Raw genomic sequence first — 19,505 nt, forward strand, 5'->3', positions numbered from 1 at the left:
TTGAGTTTCAGTGTTTCAAAATAAAATATCATACAGAATGAAATTGCAATGTACCATTTGTAATTCAGTAATATGAGCGCATTGGTCAGGGGTCTGATTACTTTTGCAAGGCACTGTATGCGCCAGCAGGGCTGTGGAGTCGGAGTCGTGGAGTCGGAAGAAATTTTGGGTGGAGTCGGAGTCGGTAGAAATGTACCGACTCCGACTTCAAAATAAAAACTTTCATAGGAATTTAGGAAAGTTTTCTTGTTCAGAAATTTTAATCAAATAAATGTATTTTATGTTCTATCAATCTAGCCTGATGATTCACGTGGTGGTGATGAAATGCCTTTACTACAGTAAATTTGTTATTTGTAATATACATTTGCCATTTATGAAGGAGTCGGAGTCGGACAGTAGAAAAATAGAAGAGTCTGAGTTGAAGGTTTGGCGTACCGACTCCCCAGCCCTGTGCGCCAGGAGACACTAATTAATCAGGTATACTAAGTTACCACCACACAGCGCCCTTGAGCAGAAGCGGCAGAAACAAAGGCATGACAACAGTTCTATCTAGTTTTAAAATAAAATGTAATAGGAAAGGGAAAAGTGTACATCAGCTAAGGATCCTCAAAGAATTTAGCTCCTTTTAAATAAACGATCAGCACATCTGGTCTTAGAATCATAGAATCATAGAGTTGGAAGGGGCCCATAAGGCCATCGAGTCCAACCCCCTGCTCAATGCAGGAATATAAATTAAAGCATACCAGACAGGTGGCTGCCAACTACCTCTTGAATGCCTCCAGTGTTGGAGAGCCCACCACCTCCCTGGGTGATTGGTTCCACTGTTTTACCTCTCTAGCAGTTAGAAAGTTTTTCCTGATGTTCAGTCAAAATCTGGCTTCCTGCAACTTGAGTGCATTACTCCTTGTCCTGCACTCTGGGACGATCGGAAAGAGATCCTGACCCTCCTGTGTATGGCAACCTTTCCAGCAGAATCATAGAATTGGAAGGGGCCTATAAGGCCACTGAGTCCAACTCCCTGCTCAATGCAGAATCCAAATTAAAGCATACCCGACAGGTACTTGAAGCGTGCTATGATATCTCCCCATAGTCTTCTCTTTTCAAGGCTAAACATGCCCAGTTCTTTCAGTCTCTCCTCATAGGAATTTGTTTCTAGTCCCCTGATCATCCCTATTGCCCTCCTCTGAACCTGTTCCAGTTTCTCTGCATCCTTCTTAAAGTGTGATGTCCAGAACTGGACACAGTATTCAAGATGAGGCCTAACCATTGCCAAATAGAGAGGAACTAAATCTTCATGTGATTTGGAAACTATCCTTCTGTTAATGCAGTCTAAAACAGCATTTGCCTTTTTTGCAGCCACATCACACTGTTGGCTCTTATTCAGCTTGTGATCAACAACAATCTGTTTATTCTGTTTAGTCTATTATGTATATTATGATTTTTTCTTGTATTTCTTGTACTTAATTTTATATGTAATGTTTATATTACGTTGATACTAAAAAGGATGTTTTGTTCAGTTAACTGTATTTTATTGATTGTTTTTTGTAGTTGTTGTTTTAAGATGTTTTGGCTTGTTGTACACCGCTTAAGAGTTTTATTTAAATATAAATAAAGGAAATTAGCTTTTCAGCAGGACAATGATCCTAATCACAAGGCCAAAGCGACACTGGAGTGGCTCAAGAACAAAAAGGTAAATGTCCTACAGTGGCCCAATCAAAGTATATAAATTGACTAAATAAATAAATAAACAATCCCAAGATCCTTCTTGCAAGTAGTATTGCTGAGCCAAGTATCCCACATTTTATAACTGCACATTTGGTTTCTTTATCCTAGGAGTAGAACTTTGCACTTACCCCTGTTAAATTTCATTCTGTTGTTTTCAGCCCAATACTCCAGTCTATTATCAAGATCCCTTTGAATTTTGTCTTTGTTGACCATGGACCACAAAAGGGGGGGGGAATGAACCCTGAGAATCAACATCTCAAAAACATGTGGCCCACAGTGAGAGAAACATGTCTCCCTTGGGATCATGGTCCACAAGCAAGATGGATGGCTTTCCTCATCAGGCAATGCCAGGTGACTCTATGACACGGCAGCTTGTGTTGAGGGCTGCTTTTCAACTGATCACAGCAACAGAGCTACTCAGAAAAAGTGGCCAAGAATTAGGGCCCTCCCAGATGTACCCTTTGGAACTATAGCTTTCCCCCCTTTTTTTCCTGTGTGCTTCCATATTATGTTGTCATCATTCCATCACTATTCCAGAATATTGCGGTCATCAAACCACGTTTTCGTCTATCACAAACAAATCTGCTTTATGTGAAAGAACTGGAACAGTTCTAAAATATTTCATTTTGCACAATTTCCCAGTTTTCGTGTGGCATTCAGATTATGCGGTTTGAGCAATTTCTGTTTCATGCCTTTCTCCCCTCCTCAGTGCTTTTTCACAGGTTATCTGTAACTCATATCAAAACAGGGAACTCAAGAAGTTCCTGTCCTCTAATCTCCCTCACAAACAGAATTCAGGAATACCAGGTGACAAATACCAAAAAACCCACGGTAGAGAGACTACACCTGGAAGGGCTCTTAGTGAATTACTGAGCACCAGGTTCCCCAAGAATGACTGAATGGGATATCCAACAGAAAAGGAAACAAATATCAATTCTTTGTCTCTTCTCTGTCTCCCAGCCTCCCATGCCCTGTACCTGTACCACAGCCCTCAGCAAGAACTTCAATTTACAAGGAGCTCAAAAGGATCTCGCCAAACTGTGTGAAAGGGCAGTAAAATGGCAAATCCAGTTGTAAGCAAGTGTAAAATGGTGCACATTACAGCAAGAAAATCACAATTTCACATATACTGTATGCTCATGGGGTCTGGACTGACAGGAACAAGACATTGAAGTTATAGTGGATAGCTCAATGTTAGCCCAGCATGCTGCAAAAGAGATGGTTTCCATGCTAGGGATCATCAGAAAGGTATTAAAAATAAAAGTGGTGTTATCATAATGTTTTACAAATGTATGGTACAACCATGCTTGGAATACTGTATACATTTCTGGTCCCCTCACCTCAAAAAGGATATTGTAGAGCTGGAAAAGATTCAGAAAAGGGCAACTAAAATGATCAAGGGGTTGGGGCAACTACCTATAAAGAAAGATTACAACATTCAGGGTTTTTTAGTTAAGAGAAAAGGCAAGTAAAATGATCCATGACAGAGGTATATAAAATGATACATAGCATGGAGAGAGAAACATATTTCTCCCTCTCTGTCATAACTTGGAAACATCCAACGAAGCTCAATGTTGGGAGGTTCAGGACAGACGAAAGTATTCTTCACATAGTGCATAGTTAAACTATGGAATTTGCTTCTACAAGTACTGATGGATGGCTTGGATGGCTTTAAAAGAGTATTAGACAAATTCATGGATAAGGCTATCAATGGTTACTAGCCACGATAGCCATGTTCTGCCTCCACTGTCAGAGGAGTATGCCTCTGATTGCTAGTTGCTGGGAATCCAAAGTGGAAAGAGCCCTCTCGCACTCAGGTCTTGCTTGTGGGCTTCCCATAGGCATCTGGTTGGCAACTATAAGAACAGGATGCTGAACTAGATGGGATTTTGGCCTGATCCAGAAGGTCTCTTCTTATGTTCTTATATGTTCCAGCTCTTGAAACCATGCTTACTTGATTAGATATTTATGGGGCCCATTGATTTTGTCTATTGTTTTTATATATTTAGAGCCCTCTCATTTCAGTTTGTGTGTATTTTAAGAGATGTAACGTTTTACAGAAAAGCCAAAGGATTCCTTAGTTTGGTTACTATTTACATCCCATGTTTTATTGCAATAATAACTAAATAAGTTTTTGATAGAAAGAGTTATGCCTTGTACCAGAACCAGTGTAAAAGTAGGTAGGTGAAGAAAGTTGTTAACATCAACATATAGTAGAGGGCACTACATATTTATCCAGAAAGGCTTTGGATATGGATCAGATGTAAATGCAAGTAAGGTTTTAGCAGCTTCTGATTCCATTTTGCTGAAACCCATCCCAAGCCAGAGGAACGGGTCAGAGTATAAATATAAATAAATGAGACCTGAGTTGTCAGTCACATTTTGTTTTCATCGTGAAACAAGCACAAAATCAGGGGAAACTCAGAAGGAATTGTAATCGGTTTTTTAAAAGGCTCAATAATGCATAAAACTTTACAAAAAGTAAAATAGTGAAATTTCCACCAGACTAAAATTAGGAGAGATGTTCAATCTGATCTTGATTTCAGTGGAAAAGGTTTCCCAATATGTGTAACAGAATGACCTCTATGTACTTGGATATGTCTCAAAACAGAATCCATGCTCCTTTCACACTATAAACTATTACTGTTTCAAGCTCTATGATAACAGTTTCATTGCTGCTGCCTCTACAGGAATAAATGCTTACTTGACAACATAATTACAACCATCAGTCTACTTGCTATGTACTGTGTTTATAAAGATTCACAAACAAGGGAATGAAACCCACCATCTATTTTATTTGCATTACCTTGAGATAGAGTTTCAATAAATATTAATGCTTGGAGAAAGCCTGTGGACTCAGTGCAGATGTAACATTATCAACCAACAAGAGATCAGGAGCACCCTACATACTTATGCTCTGTTCATTCATTCGTTCATTCATTATGTGAATTCATCTGTCACTTTCAGTTGTGGCAATGATATTGGTTATCTCCAAATCACAGTTTGTCACCTTGGTTAGAAGCAGGTTTATTTGCAAGTGGAGGGATATGGAGATAGGGAGGAGGGTGGGAACATTCAATTTCCTAACCAAGATTAAGAGGTGGGCATTAATCTGGAATGAGCCACAGTTGCAAAGGCTTCCAGTTCTATTTCAATATGCTGCACTCATCATACAACATTATGGGCAAGTTTTAAGCACAAGCTGCCATATTTCACTGGACTTTTCAGGATGATGGTAGTTTTTGTAAATATGCATAGTTTTCTCCAAATGCATTGCTGCTTAATTCCATTAACTCAGACACATCTATATGATTAGTTTATCTTACCTTAAGAAACTTTATTTATTTATTTATTTATTTATTTATTAGTCGCCCATCTGGCTGGTTGTCCAGCCACTCTGGGCAACGTACAGAATAAAAACATACAATTACATTAAAACATTAAAATCTCAACAATATAAAAAACCTATGTGTTTAAATAGAACCTTTTTCTAGAAATAGAACAAATCTCAGATTAGGAGTTGAATCAAAACAATGAAATGGCCCAGGTTAGGCAACAGACTATTCTTTCTTTCTTTCTTTCTTTCTTTCTTTCTTTCTTTCTTTCTTTCTTTCTTTCTTTCTTTCTTTCTTTCTTTTAAATTAGACCACTTAATACAATAAAAATCTCTACATGGTATAAATGAAGCCAATAAAATAATGATTAGTAAAATTTTCTTAAAATTAGATAAAAACAAAAGTATATACCACAAATAAAAATAAGCAGTAAACGAAACAGGGAATTAAAAATGTAACAGAATCCAGAAAAACTTGGGTAAACATGTAAGTTTTTAGGAGGCGTTTATGGGTCATGACTGCATCTGCCTCACAAATTGCCCAAGGGAGGACATTCCAGAGTGGGTGCTATCACCAAGAAAGCCCGCTTCCATGTTGTCATGAAGTAAGAATCTGCTTGTCGTGGAACAAACAGTGGAGTCCTCCTCGGAAGATCTTAAAGATTGTCCTGGTCTGTACTGGGGCAGGCAATCTGCTAGGTATCCTACTCCCATGTTGTTTAGGGCTTTAAAAGTTAAACAACAAAACTCTGAACTTGGTTCAGTAGCTAATAAGCAGCCAGTGCAGATCTTTCACTGGTGAAATATGTGTAAAGCTAGATCCCCCCCCAAGCATCCTAGCAGCTGTATTTTGCACTAGCTGCAGCTTCTGAAACAGATGCTAGAGTAGCCTCACATACAATGCAGTTCAGCAGTTATCGGTTATGACCACCCTGGTAAGGCTATTCCTGCCCAGGAATGGTTGTAGTTGGCACAACAACCAAGTTGGTAACTGACATTCTGAGCCACTGAGTTCACCTGACCCTCTACTGACAGTTATAGGCCTAGCAGTACCCCCAAAGTAAGCAGCGCAGTCACATCCAGAGCAGGTACACAACTGAACTTGAGAATCGCTCATCTATAGGGTCTTAAGATTCACAAATTATTAGCCTCCATGTAGTCCATGACTGCATTCAGGCACCAGTTTAGGACATGCATAATCTCTCCTGATTCAGGTGTACAGAAAAATTGAATTGGTTATCATCAGCAGACTGGTGACACTTTGCCCCAAATCCCCTAATGGGCATCCCCAGCATTAATTAGCATTGGGAACAAAACTGTGCACCTCACAGGTAAACTGCCAAAGGGTTAAGGCACAGTCATCCAATACTACTCTCTGGAACTGACCCCATAAGTAGGAATGAAACCACCATAAAATGGTGCGCCCAACTCCCAGATATCGTAGTCAAGAAATAAAAAAAAACACTGAGAGCTACAGAAAAATCAACAGGTTTGCACTCCCACATCCCTCTCTTAAAAGCCATTCAACAGGGCAACCAAGGCCAATGCTCTCCCAAAACTGGGCCTGAACCCAGACTGAATTGGATCAAAAGAATCAGTTTAATGCAAGAGCATCTGCAACTGAACCACTAGCACCCTATCACCTTGCCCCCAAAAGCTGCACTGACTGAGTAGTTGGCATAAACCTCTGGATCTAGTGGTTGCATCACCATTTCCTTCAAGTAGCAAGGATCACTCCATCACACAATGAAATGTTCACCACACATATGAACCTTCCATAGCTCGCAAAAACCAGCCGAGATGAGCATATGTTGATAAAGCATGTAGCAGGCTACACATCCACAGGCATTAGTAACTGAAACTGATCCCATAGTATCAGACAGGATGGTGCACTGGCCACCTAAACAGGCACTATATCAACAATGGCACTAAGGTTCACATAAAGGTGGGTAGTTTGGGCCTCAAAGTGCCTTGCAAAATCATCAGAGTGGGCCTCCAAGAGCTCTAAAACTGGGTTCCCCAGGGCAGATGAAAGCAACCCTTCTACCACTCTACTGAACCAATGAATATTATAAAAACAAAACAGAGTCAAGCTCCTATTATAAAGAGTTTCTTACTTTATTTGTAAATCTTTTAAAGGCGCTGAAAACAATTTAAGATGTAATTTAAGTTGCATCTGTGTTAGAATTGCTTGTTAATGTGTTTTTTAAATAATATGTTTTTAACCATTTTTAAAGATGTTTTTAAATCTTTTAAAAATGTTTTTAACATTGTTTTGTTTTAATGTATTTTAAGGTTTGTTTTTATGATGTTTTAAGGTGTTTTTAGCGTTTCTGTTTGCCGCCCTGGGGTCCTGCTGGGAGAAGGGCAGGATATAAATCAAATAATAAATCAATAAATCAATAAAAATGTAGGGCTGTTGTTGTTGTTATGTGCCTTCAAGTCAATTATGACTTATGGCGACCCTATGAATCAGTGACCTCCAAGAGCATCTGTCATGAACCACCCTGCTCAGATCTTATAAGTACAGGTCTGTGGCTTCCTTTATGGAATCAATCCATCTCTTGTTTGGCCTTCCTCTTTTTCTACTCCCTTCTGTTTTTCCCAGCATTATTGTCTTCTCATGATGTGTCCAAAATACGATAACCTCAGTTTCATCATTTTAGCTTCTAGTGATAGTTTTGGTTTAATTTGTTCTAACACCCAATTATTTGTCTTTTTCGCAGTCCATGGTATGCGCAAAGCTCTCCTCCAGCATCACATTTCAAATGAGTTGATTTTTCTCTTATCCGCCTTTTTCACTGTCCAACTTTCACATCCATACATAAAAATGAAGGGCAGTAGCTTTCAAACTGTGATCCAGGGGACACCAGAATTTCTTCAGAGTTTAGTAGTAATTCCTCAGGAAAAAAGTTCAAAAATGGTAAACATGGTTCCCTGAAGTACAGCTTGCCCCAACCCGCATAATTCTTTCCACGCTATGATCAAGTCAGGGGAGTGGTGGGTATATTCCAAGATGCACTCCCGGTTAATACAGGATGACAGTCAAGCCCAGTAGGGGCCTATCCAGTAACTCATGTTAATTTACAGCGAAAACAGGTATCATTTTCATTGCTAGGATAATATCCACATTTGGGATTTTTTTAAAAACAATACATTTGAGGGTGTTTTTTTTAAAAAAAATAGTACTTTGCACACAAGGCATAATTTCATTGGGACCACAGCCTATAAGGAGGGGACCTTTAACACTTCCCTTCTCAGCCACAATCCCATTGAAAATTGTCCTGTGCTACAGTTAGTATTAGGAAAAAACCTCCCATTGGTGCCCGTTGTGACATCGGGGGGAGGGGTCTATTTTTGGTAGGACTGTAGGACTGGGGCTGAGAGGGAATGTTTAAATCTCCTCTCTCCAGTGTCAATGAATCTGTTAGATTGATCAATAAAAAAAACTATGGTGCTACAGACAGGGGGGAAAGAGTGCTCACTATGTGGCAGAAAGAGAGAGAGAGATGGAGGATGGGCTAACAGAGAACAATGGTGATGCAGAGAGAGAGAGCCAAGAATCAGTTTAAAAGAAAACATTCCACTAAAATTGTAACAAAAATGGTTTGCGGTGGTTAATGCAGCAGTGTGGTACTGGTGTGGGAAAAAATGTAAAAGTGGCCATTACAGTGATATGGTGCAATATACCAGGGATAACACAAAGCATGGAAGAGAAGGAGGAAATTCACATGTGAGAGAAGAAGAGTTACAGTGCATTACCAATCTCCTGGTGGCTGGGAGACTTGGCATGTCACATCAACAACAGGCCATATGGTAAAGAACAGACAAAGAAATGCTGGCACTGTCTGATCTAATTAAGAAAACAAGCAATAACTAATGGGTAAGGCCATTTTTCATCTATACTATGTAAACAGACTCTTGCAGCTATGGGTACACCAAAACAAGCTGACATCATCCTCACACTGGAATGTTTGGGCATTTTAGCAAAGCTCTGAAGTAAAATCTTCCTTACTTGGACACAGTTTATATTGCCCATTCATCTAACCTCCTCAATGTACACGTGCAGGATTTGTCACACTGATATCAAGGAAACATTCTCATCTTACAAAAACTATTCCAAGTGTCTGCTAGTGAACAGATTTACAGAAGCACTTTGTTATATAATCTCTGTTTTACATAAACTCCACCACGCAAATCTCCTTATGCAACATTAAATTCAACCAGGGAGAGATTGCTGTTTAAAATAACTCAACCTCTTCTCTAAATGTGCAATTTGAAGCTATATGAAAGGACATGGTTTTTCATCTGGAAAATACTGATGGCAAGCCATGATTTGAGTCACCTCTGACTTGTCGCTTACTTGTCTCAGAGGAACAGTAGCAGAAATGCAGTGTGATATTAAGCTGTGAATTACACCTGCTTGAAGAGAGGCAAATTCTGTTTTAACTTGCTGCGTTCCCAGATCACCTATGTGGCATGACACCACATCTTTCTCTTTCTTTGAATCCTTCCTCAAAATCCACCTTTTCTACAAAGCCTTTGGCTTAAAGCCTTAGTCCTCAGCCCTACAGAATCTAAAGTCTAAATGTCTCTAATTGTATTTGCATATACAGTATTCTTCCACTGTCTTCCTCCGTCTCTCCCTCTGTTGTCTCTGTCAATACTTATCTTGTAAAGCATCATGTACAACAATGGTAAATTTATACTTATTCTCAAACTCCCCCAAATCAGGCAGAACTCCCATTAGTATTACCCAGCTAATCCCAACACGTGATAAAAAGGTAAAGACTGAATTTTGGTGCAAATGCCGAAACTGAGCTCTAATACTCTTCAGAACGAGAAATAACAATGAAGAACCAGATGAGTACTTGCATATCTAAAGAAAGCAAGACCACGATTTCGAAAATATTTTGTCATTATACAGAGTTACTGTATTCTGTCGTGTTTATTTAAACAGAAGACATTTTCATTTCTGCAATTCAAAAGTTACATAAGTATATGCATTCTAGAAACAGAAACACATTTTTAAATAGAACATTTTCCTTGCCCTGAAAACAGGCAGGCAGGCAGGCAGGCAGGCAGGGCACACATTCTAGCACTGTACAGAGGAGCTATGTGGCCCACCAGTATCTACTATGAATTATTAAAAGAAACCAAGACTAGAGAGCTTTGAACAGCAGAACACAAATGGGACCTGCAACATTGTTTTCACTGTTCCAGCCAGCTAGCCATGCCCTCTTCCATGCACAGTCTTTACTGGGCTGTTTGGGGGCTTCTTCCCCTTTAGGGCTTTCCCTCCACTAAAAATTCTTTGTACTTCTGCAAACCTCCAAGTTCCCCCAAGTGTGCTGGTAACCATGGACGGTGCCATTTTGTCTAAGTTAGGATCATAACTCAGAAAATGAGTTCACTAGTATATAGAATAATTCACAGCTATAAGTAATAAAGCATCAACTCTTTTAAATATTCTAAAACAATTATAAATTATGATTACTACTTTAGCAAAGGGAGTGACTTTTCCCCTCAAAGCTTATAGGATATAATCTCTGTTCCTCATGGTATGTGGTCATTCTGCAAAGTAAGAGGGGCCTGGTACAGCAGCCAAAGAAAGCCAAACATATGCATGAAACATTAACAACTTATGCTGAAAGATCCTATTTATAAAGTGCATTAAAGCTCATAGGAGAACTGCAGGGCTTCTCCTAAATGGAGAACCTTAATATTCTATTGCTATGCCATGTGGTTTGCTCTGCAATCATTGCTGTACATTCTGACTGCCTTCCCTTTAAAAAAAAGGACAGATTGACAGTTAAGTTCCTAGTGGACTCTGGGGAGCCTTTGGGGGGGGAGCTAAAGGAAATGCTTCTAGGGACAGAATATTCATTGGTTTCTTTGCTTTATAACACAGGAAGCAAGAGATCAGAAAGATTAGAACTAGGAATACCCCTGTGGCTATGACAGAAAAAGGATCATGGATCACCATAAACCACCTCTGATTTTCATAGGCAAAAGCAGAATGTGGGACTCTGTATCCCATTCCAACCAACCAGTGGATAGTTTCAGCAATTAGAGGAAGTAAGTAACAGCTACCATCTCTTATTGTAATTTTTCATGTGCCATGTACATGAAAAGCCACCCAAGTCATATGTGCAACTCCAGGTACCCATGATGATCATAAAAGGAGCTACACCTAGCTCCTCAATATATGTCCCCAATATATACAACACATATGTCAAGACAACAATGACCCCTGTTCAGAGCAGGTAAAATTGTGCAGTGGATCAATCCAGAAATCTGCACTGACAAGTGTGTTCATTATGGCTCCTAAATATGGAGTCAGTATTTGTGCATCAAAACTTACATTCTGAGAGCCCATAATAAATAGAAAGCAGACATGTATGTTCCCCGGACACCTCCTATGACAGGGCAAAAGGAAGAGTGTTAACCCACCTGCATATCTGTTTGCAAAATTATTGGGTAGGGCAACATCATAATACAATCCTGTCTTGCTAGGATCCTGTGAAGTATTGCCTCATGAATCAATGCAATCAAATGCTAACATCGGTGACCTATTCCTGGGAGACCTGATTTCAAGTAACAGCCCACAAAGACGTTCTGTCTTGCTAGGATCCTGTGAAGTATTGCCTCATGAATCAATGCAATCAAATGCTAACATCAGTGACCTATTCCTGGGAGACCTGATTTCAAGTAACAGCCCACAAAGACATTCTGTCTTGCTAGGATCCTGTGAAGTATTGCCTCATGAATCAATGCAATCAAATGCTAGCATCAGTGACCTATTCCTGGGAGACCTGATTTCAAGTAACAGCCCACAAACACGTTCATAGAGGCTACTTCATATATTACAGCATAAGACAGATTCTGTCGAAATCAAGGGGTGTAGCTGCCATAGTTCATTCTATGAAAGACTAGGCTTAAGTGAAATATCCTTCCAGCAACACAACACTTATGTGTCAGTCAACATGGTTGACCCCATTTATAACGTCTCATGAAAACTGGAGGGCTTCTCCTATGATGCCATCCTGTGATTTGAAAGGGCTGTGGTGGTGATGGTGGGGGTTGTACTACCTAATGACAAAAAATGGGATTCTACTGCATTTGCAACACTACATCTATTAAGTAAAATTAAGCAGTACCTAAACTAGGAAAATACCTTAAGTGTTTTATAAAGCCAGATGGCAAAAAGCCAAATGGAAGGGGAAAGACCCAATTACAAACAATCTAATGCCCTTCCATTAAAACAAAAACAAAACAGCATGACAATGCGGCCAAAGACGATTTGTGAAAATTACTTTCTCAAACACAGGAAATCTTTCCTGGCATAACGTGCATGGCTAAATAAGGGCACCCCAATAGGCCTTGCAGTGAAAAACCCTTTTCTTCATTTTTCTTTTGATCACCTCGCTGCCCATAAAAACAAGAATGAGGTGCTGTCTAGGGCTTAATTTGTGCCAAGTTTCAGACCTATAAACTGCTTGAATGATGAGACTGGGCTTTTTTGGAGCCAATCCATCATCACCCAATGGTTCATTCATTGTGAGCTTTGCTCCCTCTGTAATTGCCACTCGCTGGATTTTAAAAAACACTTCAAATTACCCTACTTTTGTACACAGTCACCTGACTTGTAACCTGTGGCAAGTACGAACTACTTCCTGACAACCAGGCTGGTTTTCTCTCCCCCCACCCCTATACGAGGAGAAGCACGTGGGACCATCTGGTGTAAATCTAGGTAGCTGTGGCTCCTCCCATATTACTTCTCCACCCTTGACAGTCCCCTTTCAACTGCTTTTCTTACAAAAACCACACCCCAGCATCTGGGTTCTAATACAAACATTTGCACATAATGGGCAACTAGGCCCTCAGCCCTGAAACAAATTGAGTAGCCCTGAGCAGCTCACTGCCTCTCAACCTGGGGTGTCATCAGCTGAATCCAGACATTTCCTTCCAGTGTTGCCTGTTGGTTCTGAAAAATGTGGATTAATAAGAACTACTGAGTCTTTGTGTATGTGTAGAGCACATTTCCTTTACCACTTGAATAGCCACAGCCTACTGGCCACAACCTACCTGGGACTGGGGACAGGGTTTCTCCAGCAGGCTTAAGGCCTATGGTCTCTCTATGTAATGAAAAAAACACTGAGTCTAGCCTACACAACAGGATAATGGTGAGGGGAGGGGGCAGGCAAGAATTAGAAAGCACTTTTACCAAAAAGAACAGTAATTATTGTGTAATAAGAATGATTCCCGTTGACTCCAAGTTCGTATTATATTCATTTGCAATGTACAATAAGCTAGTGTACAACGTACAATGAGACAAGCAAGCATTCTTGCTTTTAAAGCACACAGAGATGGGTCTAAGAAGGCTTCCTTGTTATGAAAGCAAAAGTTGATGCTGCTGTTGCCGCCCCACTGCCTCAAAGACTGACATGATGTAGCTCAAATGGAGGGAGAGAGTGTTGAAGATTACACGTGGTCATTTCCAGATCTGTGAATTTTAAGGCTCTGTGTGAGGTGTGATACTTTGGATTGACAAACGACCCACGGATATGTGCTTGGTCAAAAGAAGCAGGCCTAGGGCTTCATTAAAGAAAACAACAGCAACACACACTACTGTTCAGGTTCATTGTGTCCAATGGGGGTTACTCCAAGGTATGAGGCAGCAGCATGCCACCTGGGGAGTCGGACATCCTCCCCACAGCCCGGGCAGGTGGACCAGCTCACCACCAACAAGGGCCGTGTGGAGGTGGAGAGGGACAACTTGGCCAACATTATGCACTTCCAAGAAAAGAAGGAATGTCTCTCCTAAGACCACGTCTGCTGTGGTAACTGTGCATCATTTGAAAACAAAGAAAACATTGTTTTTGTTGCAATTTTTTTTACTTTATTCTTGTTGCATTGTTCTTGTGTTTGCATTGTAATTTTACTGTATATTTTTTACTGGTTATTTCTTATGTTTTTTTTTGTTATCTGTTTTAATATGTTGTTCACTACTTTGGGGGTCTTTTGGTCAAAAAGTAGTATATAAATAAGCTATAAACTGAACTAGTGTTTTCAGATCTTTCTCTATAAATAAAACCCCTTAATGGCTGAAGGCAGAAAGAGGAAAACAAGGCCAGTGCCATAAAAAATGTTAAACCATGTCACAGTAGATTCAAAAATGAAAATGCACGTAAGATGCATTAAGCCTCAGGATTCATATCACAATTAGATCTCTGGGGAGGTAAACATCAGCAATTAGTAATAAAGGTAAGAGTCAGCAAACCCATCTATGAATTTATAGCTTCCAATCTACAAAGTAGTTAGGTCTATTTCTCTGTGTCGAGCTGCACTGTCACATGCCATTTTAAAACAAACAATGAAAGGCAATCATGGGAGGCAGAATCTTGAGAGCATTTCCTCTCAAGCCATTTTCTACTCAAAATCCCTTTCCCAAGCTGTTTCTCGCTCTGCAGGGAAAAATATATGTGGTCATAACTCTTATTCCCTATAGGGGGGAAGCCGCTTTGAAGTGCATTATGCCCTTTCCCCCCAAAGTGCATTATGCCCTTTCTCCCCACTTTGCTCAAGTTTCCAGCCTCCCTATGGTTGCTTTTCATAAAAACAGAGTCAGTGGAAACCTATATACATATAATATTTAGTTTTAGGAGGTAAAGCTGTATGCAGGCTGGATGACTTCAGACTGCAAGTGAGGGCTTACACATGATTGAATGCTCCTCCTCTGAAGTGGCACAGCCCAGACACAATTGACTACCTCAATAAGAATTAAGTTTTACTGCCTATAGTTTACTGTCTATTTCTTGTCCAGGTGTAATCCCAATCCCTTAGAATTCAACAGGACTTCAGTGAGATTGCATGGGAGAAAACAGCTTGGGGATGGCAGAACACTGTCAAATCTCCAAGAAGTATATAATAACAACAACAACAACAATAATTTAGCAATGCTTACCTCCAGGAATAGCAGCAATAACATCCCCTGCTGAAAATGGTTCATTTCTCTCTTTCTTCAGCCGGTGTCTCCCCCCGGTCCTTGCTTTCTTAGATGCGCTTAGAAGCTGTCAGCAGCAGAGCCATCCCGCTCAGCATCCTGCCTCTCCGAAAGCGCAGAAAAGAAGAGGCGGTAGTGAATCGGGTACCGGAGGCAACGGCACTAAAAATGCTCTGATGCGAAGGGGAGGGGGACTGTGACAGATCTCCTGATGGACTGGGAATAAAGGGGGCGAATAAAGGTCGGAGGCAGACTCAAAACAAAAAGATCCCCGGATTTCTTTTTTTTTCCCCCTTGGGGATATGAAACGGATTTCTGAAGTGAGTACGCACGGATCAGATCGTTCGCTTTCCAGAAGCGGAGGAAGAGAGTCAGGACCGGGCTGAGCACTTCCACATCAGCTAGAAGGCACCTCCCGGTTAGCAACTATCTGAGGGCTGGATCTCCCGGTGCCTGCGGCTGCTGTTGCTCCAGGGGGCGCTTCCTAGTGCCCAGGATTATTCCAAACGCGATCACCTGAAAGAAGCACAAAGACAAGGCCCAAGCGAAGCCGCGAAGAAGCTGGAAGGAGCCGCCCCCGCCTTGCAGACTGAGCCAGGCACGGCCTGCCCCCGCCCCGCCGACTCCTGTCCTGTTACCTCGGCGGGAAAGCTCCAAACATGGTGGAAGAAGAGGCGCGACGTGCAACGGGGGAGGCGCAGTGGGAGGATGCAAGACGCCGAAAAAGGAGACCAGCTCAGGGGGTGGGCGAGGGAGGCGGGGTGTCACAGCCGGTTGCCGCACTGGAGCTCTTAACACGGTTTCTTTTATAGTTAGAACCCGCGAAGGAAGCAGCTACATCCGAACCTGCTTTACAGAGTGGGTTAAAAACACACACCATGAATTCTTTCCAGCCTCTCAGAGCATATTAAATTATAAACCGCCGTGAGTTGACTGTGTTAATAACACAGATTGCAGAAATATTGTCCTCCTCATTTATACGTGTAGCAGAAAGAATGAGGTAGTAGAGTGGACTATACCACTTAAGACTGCGAGTAAGGGTTTGTTGTTATGTGAGAATGCTCTCTAACGTGCAAAAGGCATCTCCTTGCAAGGTGAAGACTAGCACATCAAGCAGAAAGAGTCTAACCCACCCTTTCTGTGTTTATTTTATACTTCCAGGGAGTTTTGCTGTTTGTTTTTGTAGACATGCATTCAAAACTAGTATCCTTAACCCTCATTTCAATGTTGTGCTTCATGTATAGATGCAATCTTAATAAATACAGCCAGTGCTTTCTTGGTAAAAAAAAAAGAGATGTCAGTACTAATACTGTGATAAAAGTACCATGGATGCCCAAACAAAATGGCGCTGACATAAACAGCAAAAAATGACATGCTAGTATTCTGTACCATTGATTACTGTAAAAAAAAAGGCCCTGAATACAGCTACAATCAAACAGATGCTTGGGAACAGAGAAAAAGACAGGAAAGGAAAATGATTCCCTGGATCTGTTATGAAAAATGGAAATGGACTGCCTTCAAGTAGATTCCAACTTATGGCGACCCTGTGAATAGGTAAGTGGTATTCAGAGGTGGTTTACCATTGCCTTTGTCGGAGGCTGAGAGGCAGTGACTGGCCCAAGGTCACCCAATGAGCTTCATGGCTGTGTGGGGATTTGAACCCTAGTACTCTGAATATAGAGAGCCAGTGTGGTGTAGTGGTTAAGGTGCTGGACTACGACCTAGGACACCAGGGTTCGAATCCACACACAGCCATGAAACTCACTGGGTGACCTTGGGCCACTCACTGCCTCAGAGGGAGGCCATGGTAAACCCCCTCTGAATACCACCTACCATGAAAACCCTATTCATAGTGTCACCATAAGTCAGGATCGACTTGAAGGCAGTCCATTTCCATTTTACTCTGAATATGTTTTCAGTTCTGCAGAACTCTTCCTCCCAGGATATGGTCTGAAGGTATCTGAGGCCATCACATTGCTGAAACTAAGCAGGGCTGGGTCTGGTCAGTGCCTCAATGACAGATCTTCTGGAACCAGATGTATATCAGCTTGGGTCCCTGGTTTTAGAAAGGTGGAATATAAATAGAATAGAAGTAAATATAAAATAATCACAGCTGGCTCCCAGATGCTTGGATACCTGTTTAAGGAAGGCTTGAACCTTAGTAATTCGTTTTAGGTTTCTTGTTTTTTAATAGACTATTTTTATTCAGGACTTTACAAGGAAATAAAAATAGGCAGGATGAGAAAGATACACAAAAAAATGAAATCATACAGAAGATTAACATTAAGAGTTAAAACATTTCAGATTTCTTGTTCAACCAGTTTTTATTATATCAAATCAATCTAGACAAAAGGGCATTGAGACCGAATGTAATATATAATGAATCTCCTTGTTTATAGTGACTTGCACTTTTTAAAGGTGTGTGTGTGCATGTGTGTAGTTATAAAAGCCACAATTAGACTGCCAAAAAAATTTTTTTTAAAGCTACTTTTCTCATTGCAGGAGAAGTAGAAAGAGAAAAAGAACTGCACACACAGTTTTGTAGAAAACAATTGCTGAACACCACCTGGGCTAGGGGAGGAGAGCCCCAGCGAAGAAAGGTTAGAACAGTAAATAGAAACTCTGAGGACAAAGCAGGAAAGATGCTCTCAGAAGGGAGATGAGAGGTAACAGGAAGAGGGACAGAAGAAAGGCCTACCAAGTGGATAATAAAGGACAAACATGGATTTAGTTCTGTCAAAGGGCAGATTTGGCAGTAAACCTCTTTCTGGACTCTACTACTACAGACTAGGTAGAATTCACAGGAACGAATATGCCTCCATACCAAAAATAGAAACCTACACATAGAGAGGGAGGGAGAATACTAAACTAGAAGTCATTTTTTATTATCATCTAGTTTTCCATTTGTAGAGAATGTTTTTGAATCAAGGAACATGCAATCCCTCACCTCCAGCCTCAACCGGTAGAGCCCAGAAATAGGTTTATCATGATAAAGCTTCCTGGGCTCTTTTACTTCAGACAAAGGGGAGGGAAGTAATATTTTTCAATGTTTCCTACCCCCCCCCCCAATTCCAGATAGAAGCCTAGACATCAGGGAGAAGTCAGCCTGAAATAAATGCTTCTTATGTGTAGAGGTGTGCGCCCCCCCCCGATGAGGGAGCATTCAGAAATGTGACTTTTCACCTGCAGTGTGAAATGGTACAATCCAGGAATAGTTTACTAGGGGTAGAAACACACTTGCTATTCTGCCCGTTCCAATGCACCTCCATCTCTCTTCTGAAAGTGATACAACACTAGTTAAACCCTGCCCCTTTTTACTGTAAAACCTGGTGGGAGCAGCTTGAGTGCATTTTTTTTTAATCAAAATTTTTTTTCAAAGAGATTTTGCAACTGATCAGCAGATCAACCTGTTTCCACTCCAGGTGTGGCTAATGGAAGCAATTTGCTCTAGTGACTAGGGTGTTCACAACCTGCATGATCTCAGCAGGGATAGGGAGACCAAGCCTAAGTCAGAACTGTTAACAGGTAGAGACTTGACATAACATCAGTCAAGAGTCTGCAGAATGCAGTGGTTTGTCAACTGAACAAAGTGGCCAGAGGAGAACACATCCCAATTCTGGGAGCACTGCATGGGCTGCCAAGAGATGCCAGGTTCAGTTTAAGGTGTTGATTCTAGTATACAGAGCCTAAGCCCTAAATAACTGGGAACTCAAGTACTTGACAGAGCTCCTTTTGCCAATGCCCCAACCTTTTACAGTTGCTCAAACCTTTTACAGTTTATAGTCAGGGGTCAGAGAGAGGCCCTTCTCACAGTTACCTTTGCATATGGCAAGGAGGGTATGAACACATATAGGGTTACCAACCATACTCTTTTAAGAGTACATGTACTCTTTTTGAGATGGTGCAACAGCATACTCTTACTTTTCACCAAATGTACTCTTTGAAATGAAAAAAATGATGGTAACCCTAAATGCATGAGAGAGTTTAATATCCCGGCAGCCACTAAGGTTTTCAGATCTAAAACTATTTCCCAACTTCTTTATGGGGTACCTTTATGGATTGGTGCTTTCAATCCTTCAATGGAGGCCGTTCTATCACTATTTCTTAGACAAATTCTAGGTGTTCCTTGGTGTGTTCCATCGGCGGTCCTCAGGTTAGAAACTGGCCTACCCTCGCTTAAGTCCCAAGCCTGGATGGCTGCCCTAAATTTCTGGCTTAAAATGTCATATGAATATTCTTCTGGTTACCTCCACTTACTTTGGGAAGATCCTTTCATCTCAAAATGGGCCCAAACATTTACAAACTATCTTGCAAGCATTGGCCTTTCAATTGAACATCTGGCGTCTCAGGACCCAAAGTCAGCTAAGCTTTCAATCCTGACTCGTATCAGTGACATAGACTTTCAAAGTTCCATCACAGCTGCTACTTCAACCTGTTCCC

General features: G+C 41.0%; 1 protein-coding gene across 1 annotated transcript in view; it reads right to left on the reverse strand.

Moving 5' to 3' along the window:
* The window catches only part of VOPP1 (VOPP1 WW domain binding protein), a 67,824-nt gene extending 51,859 nt beyond the window's left edge, over window positions 1-15,965 (reverse strand). The window contains exon 1 of the mRNA XM_061586705.1: window positions 15,027-15,965. Coding sequence (XP_061442689.1) covers window positions 15,027-15,071 — 45 coding nt within the window. The 5' untranslated portion in view covers window positions 15,072-15,965. The remainder of the gene's footprint in view (window positions 1-15,026) is intronic.
* Window positions 15,966-19,505: the final 3,540 nt, after the last annotated feature.

This window comes from Rhineura floridana, chromosome 10, assembly GCF_030035675.1.
Source record: "Rhineura floridana isolate rRhiFlo1 chromosome 10, rRhiFlo1.hap2, whole genome shotgun sequence".
Lineage (NCBI taxonomy): Eukaryota > Metazoa > Chordata > Lepidosauria > Squamata > Rhineuridae > Rhineura > Rhineura floridana.